This window comes from Trematomus bernacchii, unplaced genomic scaffold, assembly GCF_902827165.1.
Source record: "Trematomus bernacchii unplaced genomic scaffold, fTreBer1.1, whole genome shotgun sequence".
NCBI classification, from domain to species: domain Eukaryota; kingdom Metazoa; phylum Chordata; class Actinopteri; order Perciformes; family Nototheniidae; genus Trematomus; species Trematomus bernacchii.
Window position 1 is genome coordinate 1,699,997 of NW_022987409.1, and position 20,937 is coordinate 1,720,933.

A 20,937-nucleotide genomic window follows, 5' to 3' on the forward strand; every position below is an offset into this window, starting at 1 on the left:
TTTACTGGAGTATTTAATTGTTTTGCTACTTAGTACTTCTACCCCACTACAATAAAAATGGTGTACTTTTGCTCCACTTCACGTATTTAATACCTTTAGTAATTCCTTTGCAGATTTTGATTAATGATGTGAAATATAATCAACACTTAGGCTAAAATAAAACGATAGTTACACCTGGAGTAACATTCAGAAACCCCGCAGCATACAAAATAATTAAAACTAACTGTACCTTTACCAGCTTTGATAAACACTATATTGCTTCAATATTTATGATCGAAACATATGATATATATTATTCTGAAATGGGCCAATCTACATAATGAGTAGGCTACTTTTACTTTTGGTAGGCTGTAATTTGATGCCAACAATGTTCTACTTGTAGGCCTACTTGAGTCACATTTTGATTGCAGGACTTACAGAGCATTACTATATTCTGGTCCTACTTTGATTAAATACAAGAGTACTTTTCCCACCTAATTTAATAAATGTAGCTAAAATACTGTATATTTGAAGTGTGTAAGTAATGGTAATTCCTGTTTCGGCCTTGCTGTGGCAGTAACGCTTAAAGAAGTTGAAGTTTTGACCACTTCTTAAGAAAACAAGGAAGCGACTCTACAGCAGCAGAATGGTTGTCAACTGTAAGAAGTAGCTGTGCGTTTATTGTCCTCTCAGTGGTTGTAAGGTGAGCAAATATTCCACCAATATTAAATTAACCAACCCGTTAAATGTGCAGACATCTCGCATTGAACTGAATGAGCGTTAGCTAGTGTGTGAGCAGGTTTAGTTGGCATGGTAACTTTGCTAGCTCGTTAGCTGTAGCTACAAACCGTTAACGGTGTGCTGGAACATAAGAACGTTCGTTACAAATGTCCCCTTTAGCTAATGTTTCTTAGCAACGGAACAAAGTAGCAAAGTTAGCTTAGTAAGTGTTAGTAATTACAATATAATGCAGCATTTGACTGTCCCTAACGCGGGCTGCTGATCTCATGTAGTATAGCCTACTGTAAGTCTGTTAACAGAGGTATTAAACAATTAGTACAATAAGTATATCTACGAAACTATTGTATTATTCAGTTTGAAACATAGGCTACCTGAGAGGCAGGTTGACAGCCGCTTAGCACCGTGGGAATGACGCTAGTACAACAATGGGTTGCAACGATAGGCATGGAAACTTCCACAAATATCCATGCTAAAATAGTTTCGATTTTCGAATTAAAGCTCTGTCAATGGTGTCCAGTATACTGTAAAATTCAGTGCCTTCGATCGCCTTAAACATACTGAAATCACTATACCTTACTTACATGTTGTTAACATGCATTCCATATTTTTTAATGGAGTATTTAGTGAAAATCAGACTAGATAAATGGCCTTCCTGCATTAATCAAGCATAATCATAACGCTCCCCCAAATAAACACAAACAGCAACATTGTGAGTCTGGTCTTTTTTACATAAGTCCTGTATTTATTTCCTCTTCTCTACCATGATAGCAAGCTAGACAGCTTCTTTTCAAGCTATTTATTTGTTTTCACTGTCATCGCTATCATTTAAATGCACCACAATCTACTTCTAGACATGAAATCATGAAAACAATCCTATATTTCTTATCCCTAACAACGACCCCACCCCTCTCCATTAAGCCTGGGTAAATTGCTGAAAACAGTGAACGACGTTTTCCGATGCAACATTTTACATGGGAGTACCTCACAGTGTAGAACTGATTCTGTAGATGCATTTCGTTATTGTTCTGGATCAGATTAACTTTTTTCAAGTTACTCATTGTGATTAGTAAATCTACTTTGATGTGTAAAAACAGTTGACTGCCAATTTACTTATTAATCACAACTATGTCCATTTCAGAAATGGAGGCTGGAGGGGGGGATGAGAGTATGGATGTGCAGGAAGCAGCGGCAGCATCAGAACCAACCTTATCTCGACAAAAACGGACTCCTGCAAAGCCGACCTGGACTTTGCTTGAGGAGGCCGCCCAAATGAAAACAGAAGGGAATGCTTTCTACAGGGAGAAGAACATTCGCTCAGCCATCGGGCGTTATCACCGAGCCCTGCTGGTCCTCAGAGGCCTCGACTCTGATGTGATGGCAGCAGTAAAAGGGTTTGGACCTGAGATCCCTCCTCTCGAACCCGAACAGGAAGCTTCACTGAGAAATACACAAGTGGACTGCTACAACAATTTAGCTGGTAGATCATCTTTTATATCAGAGTTGAGCAAAATCCAGGGCTGGGAAAATGTAGTTAAATATATCTGTTCCATTCAGGTAGTAGCTCTTTAAAAAACTAATCTTGATATTACTCAGTCATGTAGACTCTAGATCTTCATGGTTAGGTAATAGTCATTTTAATTTTAAATGCCCTCTTCAATTGAGTTATGCTCCAAATAATCAACTTCCTTTAGGAGAGAGCTTTTTCATTGACTGCCTGACGAAGGGAAATTGGCAGCTGAGTCTAGTGTGTACAATATTATATATGTATAAATATATCTCTTTCAGCCTGTTTGCTGCAGAAACAGAGTGTTGACTATTCTCGTGTGAGAGACTACAGCCTGCGGGTGCTGCAGTGGCGACCAGGTGATGTCAAAGCACTGTACAGGGCAGGAGTAGCCACTCTGGAGATGGGGGATGCACACACCGCCAAACAGTACCTCACCCAGGCCTGCAGGGAGCAGCCTAATGGTAAGAAAAGAGACTTTACAACAAGGTTATCTACATTATCTTAAGATGACCAAATCGGTCCACCTGCACATACAAAAATCACTAATTAACATCACTTTTAGAACTTTTAATACATCCTGTAATAGGTTTCAAGATAAAATAGTGACGCCTTCATAAATCAGAACTGGCAAAAAACAAATTGCACTCTAATGCACTTTAATGAAAGCAAGAATGTGGCAGCTCTTTTAGGAAGCTCGCTATTTATAGCCACAGTTTTGCCATAAGAGGCTAACATTTGGCATGGAGGTCAAGTGTTAGTGAGGTTGTGTATGCATGATATTTCCTCTGTAGGACATTTGGCTTTGTTGCAACATTTGTGGATATATTTCATAAAAATATATTAAAAAGTCAAGCCTGTGTGATAAAAGAAAAGTATGCCTTTTCAAAAATAAAACTTCTTCATTTTTCTGTCTCAGATGCCAATGTGAGGAAACAGCTGCAGAGGGTTGAGGAGAAACTGAATCGAGAGTTGCAAAAAGAGAAAGCGATGTACCGAGGCATGTTTTCCCCCAGCCTGAAGAGCGGCTCTGGAGAAGGGATAAACCAAACTAACGGAGCCGGTGGAGGAGTTTGAGTCGGCCAGCTAAAACCTCTCAATGAAGCTCAAACTGACAAAGACTGTGTTCAACCTGGACTGATCACAAATCAACGAGGAATGTTAAATCATGTTGAATGATGTTACTGTGTCTCCTTTAGGTGTTAATGAGCTGAGCATAGTGAAGTAAGGATTATACTGAGTACTAGAACATGTTCAGTGAGGAAACTGAAGATGTCTCTGCTGAAAATAGAAAGGAGAGTTAGGAAAAGTTAGTTTCCTAGCAACTCGGAGGCAAAGCTGAATTTAAATTTGGATTTTGTTCACATATGCCTCTGAAAACTAAAGTGAGAATCATCATGCACTACTAACAGTTCAGATTATGCCTTCAAGATTGCAGTTGTCTGGTCAGTGCTGTGAATAATGATTTTGTCAGATTTCAAGTAAAATATTTTTTTATAAACATCATCGAAGCTCTGATGTCTCAAACTCATTTGATTGTTTATATAATGTAGGTATTACAGGCAAAATACAAGCTTTGTCATATGTTTCTTTTATTAAACGTAAGCCATGAGAAGTCACATTCTGTCTCAAATAACTTCATCAATATTTTTATTCATTCAATATTTATTTGAAAATCCTGAGCACAATATCGAGTTAAAGTGTATTTGCTTGGTTTTGGTCATTATCTGACCAATATGATTGTACTTCAGAGGCACTGTTGCCTATAAACAAAGAGGAATATCACATTCTCACAATAGCCATTATCACTGAACAAGTCACGGAGCAGCATGCAGAAGGGGAGTGTACATTTACACATTCATACTCATGGTCACAGGAGAACTTTGCGTATAGCCAACATTATTACTTTATACTCAATATCTTTATAAGAGGCTTCTCCAGCCTAGAATAGGTGGCTGTGAGATGGTAAATTATGAATTGTAAAAAAACTCCACTGAAACCAACACAACGTTTTTAAAAGTTGAAAGCTATTTGCAGCTCCTAAAAAGAAAAATTCTCGCTTGACAAAATTGTTTTGCCCTCTGTGGGCAATTTTGCAGTGTAAGACAGTGAAATTGATCGTCTGCAAAGCATTTTGATTACGCTCTAGAACCCATTTGGAAAATATGTAACAGACATCTGGTAGTTTTCAGTTTTTTTTTGGCAGGCTATAAAATGTGTCTTTAGAAATGACGTGAGTTAGACGGAAAAGTACGCATTTTTCACAGACTGAGCCTGAGAGGAACTTCCATCATATTGGTATTGGAAGAAAGGGCTGTCAGATGTATAATGGTCACTCAGTGTTATTGAACACTTATTTGAAGCAGTTTAAAATGATGGCACTTCCTTTTACATGAATTAAAATACTAACCACAGATGCGTTCACTGTGATGGTTATTTATTGTACAAGTGTCACTTCTTGGATGGCTTTCGTTTGAGACTCAGCGACCTCATGGAGCCAAACACTCTCCTCCCCAAGTCCTTTAGAGACCGAGAGCGCTGCATGGGCATCCTGGGGGGCGGGGAAGGGGAGAAGGAAGGGGAGGAGAAAGGGGAGAGGGAGTGGCAGCTGCCTTCGAGGCTCTGAGAGCGAGAGAGGTTAAAGAGGCTGGCGGTGGACGACAGTCGTTTGTCTTCCTCCTTCGCCCTCAGCAGTCTGATGCCTTCGTGTTTGCTGAGGCCCCCTTGCCCCACGTCTAACGAGGAGACCCAGTGTGCCCGCTTTGTTGGCTCCTCGCCGTGGTTACGAGACACCAGCAAACCTTGGGACTCGCTCCTGAACAAAGCCCTCCTGGAAAGCCTGATGCTGGTGCTGCGTCTCTCCCCTTCCTCCTTCCCCCTCTTCTTCGAGAACATCGGCGAGTTCTCCACTTTCGGCCTCTTGTCGTTACTGCTGGATGGAGCCTTCACCCTCCGTCCCTCCCTCCGCCAGCTTCCAACGCTGTTGCTCCTCCAGCCATAGCCGTACTCGGCTCTGTCCATCTCTTCCTTTTCGCATTCGGACTCTTTTCCCCGGAGGCGCCCCTCGAAGCCCCTCCACAGTTTGTTGGAGGTCTTCCTGGGTGTCTGGGCCGCGGGCTGCTCCTGCTCCTGCTCCTGCTCCTGCTCCTCAGCCCAAGCCGAGCTATAGTCCTCTCTCTTGGCGTAGCTGCTTACTGTGGCTGCCCGGATCAACTTGTGAGATGAGTGCTTCCCACTGTAAAGCCCCTCCCCCTCCACCCTCTTCCACCCAACAGTTCCTCCCGCACTCTGCCGAAGTGATCCCCCTCTCGGGTGGATCCCTCCTTGCTCCAAAGGAGAGCTCCTCATAATCGTGCGAGGCAGGGAGCACTGGAAGGGCGCATCCCGTCGGAAAACTGAGAGCGGGGTGGCGCCCAGAGGGGACGGCTGGAGAGGCCGGGGAGGGGAGCGGCCCCTGGTGGTGGGGCGGGAGGCAGGGGAGGAGGCCGTGGATGAGGGGAGGTCGGATGGAGAAGGGATCTGCTGGTAGTGGCAGTGAGAGGAGTAGTGAGGAGATGGAACGTGGATGGACTGATAAGGGTGTATGGGGCTGCTGCTGTGTGAGAGAGGAGGGGTGAGGCTGCAATGAGACTGGGGAGAATGGGTGACACTGAGAGACAGCTGAATTGGTCTCTGTGGATTCTGGTCGCTCAGTCTGGCGTAGTCATGTGACTGATCTGTCTTGGCCGTGGGTGTCAGGTGAGTTTTGCTGTGACTCCGCACCTCGCCCGCGGTGTCTGTCTGGAAGCAGTCGATGTCCAGCTCCACACCTTGTTCCATCAGTCCCACCACAACAGCCCTGGTGAGGCCGGAGAGGCGGGAGATCTCACCCACCATGGGGGAGTCCTCGCTTATCTTGGGACTGGAGCTGGCCTCTTGGATCAAGCTGCTGCGCTGAGACCCGGGAGCTGATCCAGAACCAAATACTGAGGGTGGAGTCTCAGGCGGAGCGCAGCTGCTCCAGTCTAATGAGCGGCAGAAGGCAGATGACCCAAATCCAGGACTGTGTCCAGACCCTGAAGTAACCTCCAGGGAGCTGCGGTGGCTCAGGCTGCTCGGGCATGTTGAAATGCGAGGGCGGGCTCTAAGTGCGGGGGTGGGTGTGGCGGAGGAGAGCGATGTGGCAGAGGCTGTGGGAGCAGATGCAGAGTTGCTTCTTAAAGCTCCACAGCTGCCATTTTTGGGATTGTCCACACTGCTAGAACTTAAACCGGGAGTCAGGTTCAAGTTGAGGTTGAGATGCAGATTTATGTTCAAGTCCTCTCCAGTGGCTGAGGGGAGGTTACCTAGGTTTATTGAATTCCTAGTGGCTTTTTTTCCGGTGGTGCTGAGGCTGAATCTGGCAGAGTTTCCCAGCAGAGACTTACAGGGAGTGATGTTGGAGGAGGGGGTGCTGCGACTCTCAAAGGCAAAGAGGGACTGGGTGGATCCGTGACTTTTGCCAGGGGTACAAAGGCCTCTGACCTCACCAGGGATGGCAGCTGAAGTGAGATCGGAGGTGGAGCAGGTGACCCGACTGTGGTACTGGCGAGCCAGACGAGAGATGTACTGCTCCAGCTGGGTGAGAGAGGCAGCGGGCTGGAGGGGCAGAGGGGGGACAGAGCTGGACTCCTGAGGGTCATCTAGCTGGAGACCCTCAGGGCTGGGAGAGGCTGATGGCTCCTGGCTCTGGGAGGTAAAAATGGGGCTCTGGAGGGCGACGGCGTGCAGCGGGCTGGGGTAGGGGTACACCTCTTTGGTCCGACGGGACACTAGGTCTGTGCAGTAGCGAGGGTCCAGCTGGGTGTTTGGCTGGAGTGGGGAGAAGGAGGATGAGGAGGAGGTGGATTCGAGAAGTTGAATGAGGGAAGAAACCAGGGAGTCACCGAGTCCCGAGCAGAGGTCAGAGAGAAAGCTCAGACCAGTCTCTTCAATATCACCTTGCACTGTAAATGAGAAGAAGAGAAGAACTTCAGATCATTTTATTTTACATCAATCCCAATCAGTTACAGGTTCATTATGGGCTGTCACAATATAGGATTTTTACTTCATGATTTTTGGGGCTGAAATAATTGACTATATTGATATCATGATATCTTTAGAACATTTGCCAAAAAAAAATAATGCTATCAACTTCATCTTCTACTTTGATTACTATGCCTTTCGTCTCTTTATGGCAAATCAATTGCACTAAGAATACAAGTGTAGGGAGGTGGAGAAAGAGTCTGTAAACAGAACTGTACAAAATGTACAATTACGCTTATGTCCAAAGAAAAGGACAACCAGATGCTCACATGAAATGATGATATTTATATTATCAACATGATCCTTATTTATGCATCATACTGGTATATTGCAAACTTATGATCATCACCGATATGACCAGAGCACTGCTTTGAACAGTCTTCTGTTGACCTTTTTGAGCCCGCTTCAGCTGGCAGCTGTGAATTCATATTTACACAGATACATTTACATGACATGGATCTATTGTCTGCACCATCTCACCCGAAGCTGTTGTCCCTTCTGTTGGTTCAGCGTCTCCCTGGCTGCCCTGCAGTGCAGGTGGCTGCTGCTGCTGCTGCTGCTGCTGCTGCAGCGCCCGGTCTGCCCACAGGGGGTCCGTGTTGTCAGCGGACAGAGGGACCTGCTCCCACAGCTTCGGGGGTCGGGCCGCAGGCGCTGATGCCCCCTGAGCAGCATCGCTGGACACAGAGTAGCAAGAGTCCGACAGAGAGCTCCCGCTCACTGAATAGAAACCTTTACAAAGTGAGGAAAATCAATTCAGTTTGTGTGTTACTTAAAATATCCATGTGACAATTTGCAACAATTGTTTTGAATAATGTGGCATCATGAATTATCTTAGTTATGGATTGTTTTTACTAAGATGTGCTGTTGCTGACTTGTTGGATTATTTGTATTCTTTTGTGGCCTGCTCACATATTTTACTACAATAATGTTTGATTTCATACATTGGAAGAAAAGGTTTTCTGTAGCAACAGTGTAGCTTTTTATATAAAAAGAAATGGGTAATAAGTAAGGTAAAGTTAGGACTGGTTAAACAAAGACACCACCTACAGAAACGCAAACTTTATAAATTCCAAGAGAAAGGCGTCACAGTACTGGATCTACTGTTTGACTAACACTGTTTGAATAAGTTATATAAGTTCAACAGCTGTGAAAACGTGTTATATCTCCAAAGAAATCACAAAAAACCTTCATTTTGATTGAATATTTGGTCCAATTAAAGTTTGAACTAATTCCTTTCAGGTTCGAGTTGAATTCATTCATTTGTTTTCAGATAGCCTCTACAAGAAAGTAAAGAGAAGTATTAAAACAGGGTTGGTATGAGTGCATAGCAGGGAGAGGAGTGTCTGAGTCGAGTGTAGTGACACAGAGACCACAGTTACAATGAGAGTGGAGAACAGTGTAGCAAGAAAAGCTGGGAAGTTTGACAGCGAGAGAGAGAGAGAGAAACAAATGAGTCAGAGTGCAAGCAAACAGAAAAGAAAAAGAGTATGGTTAATGTTTAATGGGACTTACACAAGGTGAGCGGGAGTGATACCAGAAGGTGACAAACTGTTCAGGTCAGTGCTGTGAACCACACATTGTTGACATCTGAACTGTGTGTAAGTGTGTGTTTACCTGAACTAGGCCTGGAGTCACTGTCCAGATGGACCGTGCCACTGGGGTCTGGTGTCGGGGGAGAGAGCAGGTCAGATGGGGCATCCCAGGACAGAGTAGACCAACGTGAGTTGCTCCCCTTTCCAGATGATGAATGGACCGTCCCGTCCACTGAATGACTGCCACATTCCTCAGGGCTGATCCGACAGGGCAGTACCACTATATCTGAGGGGGAGGGAACCTGAGAAAACAAAACAGGTGGCATGTGAGGCCTGAGGAATATCTACAAAAGACAATATCTTTGACCACAATATCTAAATGTTATGACTTTGATTGTGAAGTATATTAGTTTAAAAATAAAAGGCAATAACGTGTGGTTAATTTAACCCCAGTACAAGAGTCAAACAATTACACAAAAATGTAAGGCAATAGGAGTTGACCAAAAGTGTGCAAATACTAAAAGTAACAAACAAGTCACCTTGTAGTTTAAACAATACGTGCAGAACACTTGGGAAGCAAAGCTGGTTCTATTTATAACAACAGATTGCATACCACAAAACTGAATTATTTATGATACTGACAAATATTTATGCAAATTATTTACTGTGTTTTCTTTCCACAAGCAATATTGAAGCAGCATTGTTTTCCCATACTGTTACTTCTTGTCTTTTATTAAATGAAATTGTTATTTTTAGGCTTGGACCGCAGTAGCTTGTAGGGGTCACAAGACATTCTACCAATTTATCATCCTTTGGATTTGATCAAAAAAAACCTTCCCCATGTTTTTTGAAACATATCATAACAAATATAATTATGGAGATATGAAATGACCTAACCAGGGATAAAAGATTTATCCTGCACATTTCTCGGTCACATTTAACAGCAGCAAAACTATAACAACAGTTAACACAACTTGTGCAGTAGGAAGGTTTATTTACTTCGATTCATCAGGAATTGTCTACACTTTTTTGATTCTTCATCACAAGGGAAGAAAAAAAGATTAGAAGCAAAATAAAAATGGTCATTTTCTGGGTGAATTAGTCCATTAAGCGATAAGACCACTGCTTTAAACACACAATTCCCTCGGTACTGTTACTGCATGTCTTAGTGAGAGTAGAGGCACAGTTAGACTGGTGTGAAAATACATGTAGGGTTGTACATCCATGATATCATTTACCAGACACGCTCCATGACATCACACCGATTACCGGAACAGCCAGGAATGAGGCCCCAAACACACTCACACACAACAGCAAAAATAACAATCAACCAGTCAAGTTAAGCAAAGTGCCTCCATTTCCTAGATTAGTAAGTGCTTGGTGGAGAAACCCCCCGCCTCCAATTATCCTCCAAATCCCCAACCCCTCCAGGAAGGCAGCCAAGAGAAGCGCCTGCATTAGACTGATGGAGCCCGGACAACAGAAACACTGTGAGTGGCACTGATCAATCCTCTTGTTCCTGAAGAAACAATACAGGTAGTGACTCACTGCTGGGGTGACAGGAGAGGAGAGGGGGGGCTTTAGAAGATAAAGGGAGAGGACAGATGACGTAACAAAGAGCAGCCGGAGCGGCAGAAGGGAAGGGGGATTGAGTGAGGGGAGAAGAGGGAAGGAAGAAAAGAGGTGGGAGAAGGAGTTACAGACTTTGGCTTGTCCTCGGCTTATCTCCTCTCTTCCTGTGTCCAGATTAGTAGCTTGAACTGTCCCCCTGATTTTTATTTTTACAGTGAATCTAAAGTAATTGGAGGCTGAGTGGGTGACCAAAAAAAGGAAAAGTGAGAGGGACCAGAATAAGAGACAGAAACTGAGAAAGGGTGAGTCACTGAGTGAGTGAAGGCGTCGGAGGAAGGGTGAGCTGGGGAGGGGGCGAACGGTTGCCGGGTGAGAGAGAAGGGCATCTTGAAGGACCCCAACCTCCCCCACACTCCCCTTGACAAATAATCCCCCCCACCCTCCCACTTCTGTAATATCCTACAAGCCAGCCGCCCGTGCTCACCATAGCTACAGCTGCTCGCTCTGCAACTCTCGCTCGCTTCTCCTCCCACACAGAACCACAACAGCACAACACGCCCGGACAAATATTTCACTCATCCTCAGCCTTAACACACACTATCCAGTCTTGTTGCAACTCTTACTGGCATGTACGCACTGCTGTCACAAATCCCACTCACTGCCAATTCTTTATACTGACATAAAAAGACCATGTGTTTATCATTGTGCACTTGTAAGAGCTGTAACTTTATTCTGTCTATTTAAAGACATGAATTAACCCTTTAAAAAACTCCCCTATATCTCCCAAAATGTCCTTCCCTTATATCTCCCAAAATGTCCTTCATCTCCTCCATATTATCCCCTAACAACATAATGCATTGCACATGGGGTATAATGTTACACAGAGACCAGTGCGTGATCAAATCATAGGAGGCTGACAGACAAATGGGTGGGGGTCTGAAACATGATCTTGCTTCATGTTAGGGAGCAGCACAGCCCCTCTGGAAATATATGAGGAAAATGCATGGGTCGATTGAAAAATAATGCTACAGCCATCGCAGCTGCACAAGCAACCCACCTCCTGCTAATGAGTGCATTATGTCATTACAGCGGGAGGAATGGCAGCGGTTTGCCATGTTGAGGCCGGATGGTTTGGTCAGACAGGAGCGAGTGCGTGGTGAGAAGTGTGTGCTTGTTCTACACGGCGCTGTGTTGATTGTTTCATGCATTATTAATGTGCTATTGAAATATAAAAGACAGCCCACGCTTTACATCTCCATCTCCACCAGCCAAGAGGAGTGATACGCGCTCCTGCTTTTCTGAAACGCTCAGGTGAATCTTTCATTGCATATATGAAAGTATCAGCGTTACGGAGGAGGTTTTTTTCTGTGACTTCAGAGGGATCCCGAGGCAAGAACCAAGAGACAAAAGCTGTCTCACTCCACAAGTCAGGGTAATGGCTCTCCGTGTAAGATGATGCTTCCCAATACTAAACCTAATTTCAAGAAAGGCTGCCTTCAATAAGAGTGCACACAGCATTGCAAATGGATATATTTGCAACACATAATGCATATATCATGGCTGCAACTAACAGTAACCTTTATTAATCAATTCATCTCCTGAGTATCTCATTAGTTATTATTCATTTGTTCTATTAAACAGCTTCAAGTGTGAAGAATAATCAAGGAAATGTTATCTAATGCTTTCTTGTTTCCAACCAACAGCCCAAGAGAATTGCTGCACACTTTCACATTTTAGAAGCTGATTGATTTTCTGTCCATTGATTAATCGACTGATTGCTGCTGCTCTACATGTGAAGTAAACCCTGCAGCAGCACAATCCCTACTTCCTCAACTCCTATCCTTGATGTGCTTTCTTCAGCGAGGAAAACCTTTTTTTTTTGGACAACAAACAGTGTTTCAATATTCAGCCTCCGGACCCAAAGGCAAGAGAGCTGCTGAAAAGTGTGAAAACACTAAAAAGGCACAAAACACTTCATTTTAAAGAGCTGGATCTATTTACAATATAAATAGATTGCATTCGGCTGACAGAATATTTTTGGTCTTGAAAATTATTCCTTTTTTTTCTGAAAACAATGTTTTTTAGGCGTTATAACTTTGGTTTAAAACTGTGTCCATCACAAATGCCAGAGCTCATCCCACAGTTAGAAAGATATCCTTCTAAAATGTATTTCTCCATCATAGATGACACCATGGAGCCATAATCCCGGCATGCCAAATATGGATTTGCACAGTCCATCTCCTGCCCTCGCTCTGCTTTTAGAGAGAAATGGTGAATCGCATTTCAAGAGTTTAATTCCCAAATGAAAAAAACCCCAGAACAAAGCCGTTGTTGGAGTACAGCGCATAATGTGATGAGTCATCTAATCCTCAGTTTACTAAATGGTTATATATCTTTTTTTAAACCCATGTTTCTCATATCAATAAGTAGTGAATTTCAGGTAAAATGATATATAACGTGTTCAGCGATAAAACATTAAGTGTAAGCATCACTTTCCACCTTCATGGTAGTAAATAAACATCTGCTTTCTCATCACAGTTTTCTCTCCCGCTGCTGCACAGTTCAATCTAGATGTGCTCACTTTTGAAACAACAGAAACATCTATTTGTCTACACTTATGCAAATGTTATGTTTGTGTTGGCGGAGGTCGGGCTGGGTGGAGGGCTGAGTGCCAGCTCTGCTACACTGGCAGCTCCCTTCAGAGGTGAGAATGAGCAAAGCTGCTCGGCCTCTCTGCAGGATATCTCAGCTCCGCAGGGGGAGCCACAGAGGAGATGTGGGGAGGTGGGCGGCGAGGAAGGCAGAACATTATGAACCACACTTCCCTGCAGAGGCCCTCAGATGGGAATGCCATTTCTGTCCCTGCTCTGATAAAACTGATTTTATAATATCAACTTGCAGCCAGCTATGATTTAATATCATTTTGTAACATAAAATACTCCGTTCTGCAAAAGGTGACCTCATGTATTAATGTGCTGCTAGCTGCTGACTGATACAGCTCATTAGTATCAAAAATACACATACATACGACAAGTGTTTGTTACTTTCTCAGAATAACAACAGAATATTATTTATGCAACCAAGGATTTGATATCTAAGGTAAAACACTCCCTACACCAGCAGACCATGAACACAACACGACATGTCATGTCACTGCTCCGTCAAATCTAGAAATATCTAAATATAATCCATGACAGATTGATTAACACACACATGACACACTCCTTGTACAATACAGGGTATTAGTCAATCCTTTTTTTTTAATGATTATTTGGTCTCAAAGAGCTCATAAAAAAGGTTGCCTATAGGGTAGTAAGGTGTAAGTTATTTGTAAAATTGGTGCCTTAAGTTACAATAAAAAAGGTCATAGCACCTAAAGCGTGATGTATTTTAGTATTATTTTATATATAGTTGGTCCAAAACATGGTGAAAAAATAACAATTATCGATAGTTTCCCAGTGCCCAAGGTGACATTATCAGGCTGCTTGTCTGGTCCAACCTACAGTCCAAAACCAAACGTACTTCACAGAACAGGATCCCAGTTCTCTGGTTTAAGAAGACTTAGCTCTGAACTCCTGTCATTTCTGCATGAAAAATAACTTGAATGATTATTCCTCTTTTAAATAGCTGCTGTCAGTCCTTCAGTGGACTAATTTGTTCAGCTCAAGATTCAGGATTTCCTGCCAATGCCCGTTTTAGATCATTTATCCAGCTCCCATTTCTAACCAGAAGATCTTATTGGCTGCCCTCTCAGTCACCTTCTTCCTCTCCTTTCCACTGATTTCCCATCTTGAGGATTTAACAGGTTTGAATATAGTTCATGTTCATAAGGGACGAGACCAAAGACAGCCTCAGTCAGTATTTGGCCTCCAGGATGGGACCTGCTCACATCCTGTCCTCCTCTATTACATGTCAACCCACATTCCTCATGTCCCAACACAAAAAGACCTGCGGTATGCATTTCAGGACGACGTTGGAAAAAGGGTTACTTTATATGAGGGTGTTGGTGAAGAGCCCACATCCTATCATTTGTGTCACTACACTGGAACATTCAGGATATCACAATAAAAGATCAGCACTGCATGTATAGCCCGGGACAGACAGTGATGGAGTCTACCTTCATTTTTTATTCTGATGTGAATGCAAACTCGGTGCCAAAGTGACCGTTACAGTTGATGAACCAAAAAACTGCAGCAGTTTGATGACTACAAGCCATCACACTGCTGGCTTGTAGTTTGATACCTGCACCCTCATTTAATGCCTGTCTCCCATCACATCCTGTTTCTAACCTTGAGGGAGCCAGACAGAAGCTGGTCTGTGCCCTGACCTCAATGACATTTGCTCCATGTTACGGTCACACACACACTGCTGCTGTGGAAAATGATCAGGCTGCATGCATGGATGTTCCCTAGCACCATCTCAATCACTTGGGTGCACAGCCCTTGGCACAGGCATGAGCCACCGGGCAGCGATACAATCTGTCTACTGAGCCGCAGAGGGACTGGCTTGTTGGCAGATCACCATCATCCCCGCATTCATATTTAATAATCTCGTCATGTAGAGCTCCGTGACAGACGCACTGACTGACCTGTTGCCTGCGGGATGTCGTAGAGCCATGCTCGGCTTCCGAGGCGGTGCTCCCCGGAGCTCTGATCCCCTCCTCCGCTGGTAGCTCTGCGGCGTTGGCGGCAGCAGAGGCTCGGTCCTCCAGAGCAGCGTCCACCATCTCCAGGTGTTTGCACCTGAGCAGCTCCAGCTCCACCACACCGGCCAGAGTGGCTTTGAGTCGCTCCACGATGCGGACACGCTCGCTGCCCGACCACAGCGAGTTCACGCAGCTGCGGCGTCCGGCCATCCTCGCAGCGGAGCCCGGGAAAGCGGAACCGGGGCGCACCGCTGACCACCGATCAGTGTCCGTGCAGTGGATGAGAGGAATGAGTGGGCGCTACGGTGCAGCTCCACGTAGAGCAACAATGGTCCGGACGTGCGATAGCAACATAGTAACCGTTAACATGACCGTGATAAAGAAAATATAATGACCATCTCTAACGTGCCATGCAGCCCACAGCTCAGACAGCCCTGCTTACTGGCACAAGAACTGAATTAATGAATCCACCGGTACACTGAGGGAACATCAACGAGACCTGAACTCATTTCCTGTTGACACGATCCTTTTGTTTTTAAATGTCACTTAAAGCCTCCCGGTCCAGTGGAATCACCATGGTGCTCCAGTACGCTGCGTCCCTATGAGACAATGCAACAGACGGAGGGAGATAACGTTACATGTGGGAGCAGCGGGAGGAGGAGCCGCGGCACCGGAGCTGAGCACCCATTGGCCGGGGAAGTTTTTCGAATGGACGCATGGAAAAAATCCCCCCGAGTGTCCAACTCCACTGTACAGGATGCCAGAGGGGACAAATACTCACATTCCCACAGTGTTCCCATGGGGGTTAAAAGTGACCTCCGCATGCTATGGAGCTACAAAAAGGCGTTTCTATTGTAATAATAAAATTAACAATGGCTTTAGGACGGGCCGGCCATCAGTGACGAGGGCCGAGGCTGACGCGTAAAGTAGCACCCAATAAACTTGAACATGATGACATACAAGATGCTATGATTTAATCAAATTTCAATTGAAACTCGTGACATTTATTTAATCTCAAATGCTCGTTTCTAGGTCGTGTTGTCTGCCCTTATGAAATAAATAATGATTAAATAGAATTCTATTTAATCATTATTTATTTCATTTACATTTGTTTTCTTTTGTAAAATAGGCCTGTTTGCTGCACAAATACATTATAATCAATTCCTGTATATTTTAAATGTATGTACATTTTTGTGAAAGTGTGTACAATCAGAAAAGATTGCTTTGTTTAATCAAATTAGTAAACTAATTGACTCACCATCAGCGACACTGACACACAGGCAGGAAGTAGTTCTTCTTCTTCTCCTTCTTCTCCCGTTCTGTTATTTTGATGGATGCAAACTCTTTTCAGCCAATTATATATATATTTTCTGCATCTTTGACAGGTGCAGTGTACTTTGCTCTAGTGCCACATTCATCCAGCAGAGGGTGATCTTTATCCACAACACTGCATTTCATTATATTTCCACTGGCTGGTGGTTCAGTGTTTCTTATCTGAGTTCAACTGTAAGTACATCCAGTTGCTGGTTTATATATATATATATATATATATACAGTGAAGTTTAAAGTATGAGAATCCAGCAGTATAATTAAACAGCAGCATAAACTGCAGCCTACCAGATAATCACACAGTTGAATCAACATCTCTCTATAATAGTTTCAACAAAAACGTAAGATTATATATATCATGAAGGTAAGATTTAACACTAAAATGTTGTCAAATTAACTTTAATTTAAGCTGTGGATATATGTTTACTGGCAACTGTTTGAAATAGTGTAACATGGTACTTTTAGAAAGAGAAACCAGGAAGCACGGTGAAACACCAAATCTAGAGGCCTTACTCTATTTATAACTACATCCAATCTATATATAATGAATACTATTAAAACAACGGGTATATGTTTAATCTTAAACCTTAAACCAATGTTAGCACAGGAGAGAAAGTATTTCAGCTCAAGGTCCACTAAAGCCTTTGATCATGATCTTTATCCGCAGAAGTTATCGCCCACCGGAGGTGCAAGAAGTGTTCAGGTCTTATAAAACAAAGTGTGTCTTTTACTTAAGAAAAGACAGTGTGAAAATAATCTGTAACGAGTAAAAGGGAAGATTAAAACCTTTACTTCATTAAAAGTATAAAAGGATTAACATCAAGTTCCCATTAAAGTTAATCTTAATCTGTCATATTAGATTTCTTTGTAGATTATATTTTTTTATTAATCTGAATCTGCAAAATTACAAAAGTTAATAAAACTATTATATATTTTTCAAAAGCAGCAGAAAGTAGGAATATAAAGAACCAAATCAGTACCTTAGTATTGCACTAAAGTAAAATACTTGAATTGATGTACTTAGTTACGGTCAAATTACTGTTGGATTCAAAGTACTATAAGTGCTCCAGAATAAATGCTAGAGGAAGACAGTATATAATGGTATATCAACTTTGAACACAAAAACAAGAAAATGCAAACAAGAAAAATTGAAACATATTCTCATCTAACTTTGGCAGTAGGCCTACTGCGCCTGTAAGAGATTTAAAACTTCAGAATCCTCATCAACGCTCGTCAGTGTTAGTATTGATCATTGATCTCAGACCAGCTGAAACAAGAGTAAAGCAAATGTGATGTGTCCTGCATGGCTATCAGACAGTGAGGTCAAAGGTCAGAGTGGAATTCAGAGCAATCAGATCTCTTGATGAAAGTGGCACGGGGTGCCTCCGTTTTCGTCTGAATCATTAATGTCATGTGCTGTTTATGCTCTTCACATGCCCTCATTACACTCATGTTTGTACCCCTCTGTGTGATTATGGACCCAATATCACCAGTACATGTGAGAATGCCCGGTGAGATAACCAGTATGTGTGATCTGCAGCCCACCAGCACGAGGAGTGTGTCTTTGTTTGTTAGTGTCACATGTTGGACCCCTCCCTGCTCCTTCTCCTATAAAACAGCAGCTTTGGTAGCAGCTCAGTGGGGTTTGCTAGCTTCCGCCTGAGGGGACATCAACGTCAGCCTGGGAAAGACTTTCGTCGCCTCCACCTTCAACGCTGGTTTCTGCAAACCGCCCTACGAAACTACGAAAAAATGGCACCTTTTGAGAAATCCATGGATTTGCTGATGCCCTTCAAGCAAAGGAAATGCCTGGGTGAGTCTCAATTTGTTATTTACATGTAAACCCTCTCAAGGCTGAAGTGTCTATAAATTAATGCACGTATTCTTTTTTAGAAACAAGAAAAGATGAAGTATGCAGCATTCGGTCCAAATTCCCCAACAAATTACCTGTGAGTTTGTTGCATGTAAACCTAATTCATTTAATCACCATAGTTTTAAACTTTATATTGCATGTCAAGGCAGAAAAGTTGGCTTATTTCATGTGTTTTTTGTGTTCAGGTTATTGTTGAACGTTACGTCCGTGAAAAGAATCTCCCCCTTTTGGACAAAACAAAGTTCCTGGTTCCCTTCGAGCTCACCTTGGGTCAGTTCCTCTGCCTGCTCAGGTAAATGCTTTGTGCCACTGTGTGCTTGTAGAATAAACATACTTCCTCCTTCTCACTTCTCTACCTACAGCTTGAATTGTTTTTGCCTGTTTCTTCTCAATCCAACCCTCCCTTCTCTCCACTTTCTCCTACGAGCTGTCAGATGTGTCATTGTTCTCCGCCTGCCTCCCTCTCTCCTGTTGTTGTTTTCTTCATCAATTTCTCTCTATCTTTCTTTTGCAGGAACAAGATTTCCCTGGAGTCCACACAGGCTCTGTTCCTCCTGGTGGCAGAGAAGAGCATGACCTGCATGTCCTCCAGCATGGGGGAGGTTTATTCCCAATACTGTGACGCCGACGGCTTCCTGTACATCACCTACGCCTCGCAGGACATGTTCGGAGCCCCTCACCCTGCTGCCAGCTCGACCTGCTGAGCCTGAAGCGCATAGATATACTGAGCCGATGCTGGGGACCCCACATAGCAGTACTGGGGGATAAAAAGAGCCAAAGCGAGACTGTTTCCAGTTTTCTGGCCCCAAACTGCATATCAGCCTACCTCAAACTGGACTTTTAAACACAGAAATCACTTTTTTTAATGCTCTGACACAACAGCTAGCCTCAATTGACGACTCACACTGATGTTTAAAACATTGATTGTTTGATATTTAAGTCAGTACAGTTGTGATCATGTCTGTTAAAGAAATGTGATGTTTTGTGTCTGTTTTAAGTCTACACTGGTAAACATCTCCATATGTGCCCTTCAGTTACCTCCAGACATTGCAAAGACACTTGTTGTCACACAGCTGTAATGCCAGTTCAGAGTAAAACCACCAACTTCTCTACTCTACACTAATGGGGTCAATGTCATGCTGGTAATCAGACTCCTTTTTAAGCACTTATGTCCTCCCTCCTCCTCCTCTTTCTCTGACTGCCTCTTCGTTCTCCTACTTCCCTTCAAAATGTGAAACTGTGAGGCACTCACTGAAAACACGGATGAAAACCGAATGCTGCTCTGATTTGCTCTGTATCCAGCTGTCTGTATGACAACAAATAAATCCTTGTCCTTTTAATGTATTGACTTTGTGTGATTTTTAACTACACTTTATGAGAGGTGATTTGTTGTATGTACTGTTTACTGTTCATTAAAGGTGGGGTAAGTTTGAGAAACCGGCTCGAGATACACTTTTTGTTATATTCCATGGAATGCTCTTAACATCCCGATAGCAAGGAATATCTTAAGTGCTTTGACAAAAAATCCATAAAAAAATGTCATCTGTGGAAGCTGTAGTACTGTAAAAAGCACGACCAATCATTTTAGCCGGCCCGGCTAAAATAACTGGATGGCCTACCTGCCTGTCAGCCTTCCATCTGTGCACAAACTTATCTCGTGCCCTCATTGGTCATGTGCGCGTTCGTGTGTGTTGGAGGAGGGGACTCTGTAAGGAAGTGGGAGATTTTTTCCGGCTGTGTATTTTCAAATTCTTGCACACTCGAGCTGGTTTCTCCAAAATTACCTACCCCACCTTTAACACTCAAAACGATTTTAAAATGTTAATTCCTTAGGTGACAGCTCTGTTTTTAATTTGCAATCCAGATGTGTTTTGGTCATTTCATGGAGCTTCAGGGGTTTTAGGATTTGTTTTAGGCCACAGAGAAACAGTTTAATCCTTCATGTTAAATGAAAGCATAACAAAATACATTGTTTTATAACCTCTGAGGGCTTTCAAGTGATTAAGGCCCCACTGCATTTATCACAGTTGTGCGTTACCCTTTAGGAGTTCACTGTGCACTTTTGCTCAGATTTACAGTACACACACATACAGGTGCCTCATTCCTCACCTGCCTCTGAGAAACAGCACTCCCTCCACATGACCGTGTTACATAAGCCTGAAACAGTCAACTTTCTGCAGGGGTTAGTGTGTCAGCGGGCCGGGGGGAGTATTTTTAGATAGAAGTGACCCAAAACCCAGAGAGAGGGAGAGAGGGGGGTAAAACAAAGAACAGAAAAACAGGGAAAAGCTGCTCTCTGTAAACATGTGGAAGAAGAGATGGGAAAAAAGAGGTGGAAGGGGAAGATAGTGACGTGCTAACAGAGGAAGACAGGAAAAAGGAAACAGTGTATGGGAGAGATATACATTGGGGGGGTGAGACAGCTAACCAAACACACAGGGACGAACAGTGACTTCACACCCCTGTGGGCATTTGAGCAGCTCTCTGACGATATATAATCATAACAGAACAAGAGGAACCCTGAGGCAGGCTGTAAACTATCAAAAGCTGTCAGTTCTGATGCTCCTCACAACACTCTGCAGCGGACATTTACACAAGATTATACAAATAGCCACGGGCGGATTATGAGACAATGCCCCCCTGAAAAAAAGACATGCAAAAGACCTGACACCTCTCAACAAAAAGGAGCATAACAAACTTCATAGTTGTTTAGCCT

The 20,937-nt window shown here is 43.4% G+C and overlaps 3 protein-coding genes across 3 annotated transcripts; 2 read left to right on the plus strand and 1 right to left on the minus strand.

Annotated features, from left to right (window-relative positions):
• The first annotated feature begins 563 nt into the window (after nucleotides 1-563).
• On the plus strand, nucleotides 564-3,739 carry ttc9c (tetratricopeptide repeat domain 9C). The gene is made up of 4 exons (XM_034138222.1): nucleotides 564-682; nucleotides 1,859-2,197; nucleotides 2,506-2,688; nucleotides 3,144-3,739. The coding sequence occupies exons 2-4, from the start codon at nucleotides 1,861-1,863 to the stop codon at nucleotides 3,299-3,301; spliced, it is 678 nt and encodes a 225-aa protein (XP_033994113.1). The 5' UTR covers nucleotides 564-682; nucleotides 1,859-1,860; the 3' UTR covers nucleotides 3,302-3,739.
• A 441-nt stretch (nucleotides 3,740-4,180) lies between these two features.
• On the minus strand, nucleotides 4,181-15,602 carry si:ch211-168f7.5 (mucin-5AC). Its single transcript, XM_034138211.1, has 4 exons — nucleotides 14,963-15,602; nucleotides 8,885-9,104; nucleotides 7,748-7,999; nucleotides 4,181-7,188 (listed from the first exon to the last, which is right to left on the minus strand). Exons 1-4 carry the CDS (start codon nucleotides 15,227-15,229, stop codon nucleotides 4,676-4,678), a joined length of 3,252 nt encoding a protein of 1,083 aa, XP_033994102.1. The 5' UTR covers nucleotides 15,230-15,602; the 3' UTR covers nucleotides 4,181-4,675.
• Nucleotides 15,603-17,882: 2,280 nt separating this feature from the next.
• map1lc3cl (microtubule-associated protein 1 light chain 3 gamma, like) lies at nucleotides 17,883-19,546 on the plus strand. The gene is made up of 4 exons (XM_034138046.1): nucleotides 17,883-18,161; nucleotides 18,242-18,297; nucleotides 18,407-18,513; nucleotides 18,736-19,546. Exons 1-4 carry the CDS (start codon nucleotides 18,101-18,103, stop codon nucleotides 18,923-18,925), a joined length of 414 nt encoding a protein of 137 aa, XP_033993937.1. The 5' UTR covers nucleotides 17,883-18,100; the 3' UTR covers nucleotides 18,926-19,546.
• The last annotated feature ends 1,391 nt before the right edge of the window (nucleotides 19,547-20,937 follow it).

Bases quoted from the DNA above. Each gene is read 5' to 3' on its own strand.
- map1lc3cl (XM_034138046.1), top strand. From the start codon at position 18,101: ATGGCACCTTTTGAGAAATCCATGGATTTGCTGATGCCCTTCAAGCAA. The intron at 18,298-18,406 runs GTGAGTTTGTTG...TTTTGTGTTCAG, and splicing joins AATTCCCCAACAAATTACCT to GTTATTGTTGAACGTTACGT. The intron at 18,514-18,735 runs GTAAATGCTTTG...TTTCTTTTGCAG, and splicing joins CAGTTCCTCTGCCTGCTCAG to GAACAAGATTTCCCTGGAGT.
- si:ch211-168f7.5 (XM_034138211.1), bottom strand. From the start codon at position 15,229: ATGGCCGGACGCCGCAGCTGCGTGAACTCGCTGTGGTCGGGCAGCGAG. The intron at 9,105-14,962 runs GTCAGTCAGTGC...TTGTTTTCTCAG, and splicing joins CGACATCCCGCAGGCAACAG to GTTCCCTCCCCCTCAGATAT. The intron at 7,189-7,747 runs GTGAGATGGTGC...TCTCATTTACAG, and splicing joins AGAAGGGACAACAGCTTCGG to TGCAAGGTGATATTGAAGAG.
- ttc9c (XM_034138222.1), top strand. From the start codon at position 1,861: ATGGAGGCTGGAGGGGGGGATGAGAGTATGGATGTGCAGGAAGCAGCG. The intron at 2,198-2,505 runs GTAGATCATCTT...TATCTCTTTCAG, and splicing joins CTGCTACAACAATTTAGCTG to CCTGTTTGCTGCAGAAACAG. The intron at 2,689-3,143 runs GTAAGAAAAGAG...TTTCTGTCTCAG, and splicing joins CTGCAGGGAGCAGCCTAATG to ATGCCAATGTGAGGAAACAG.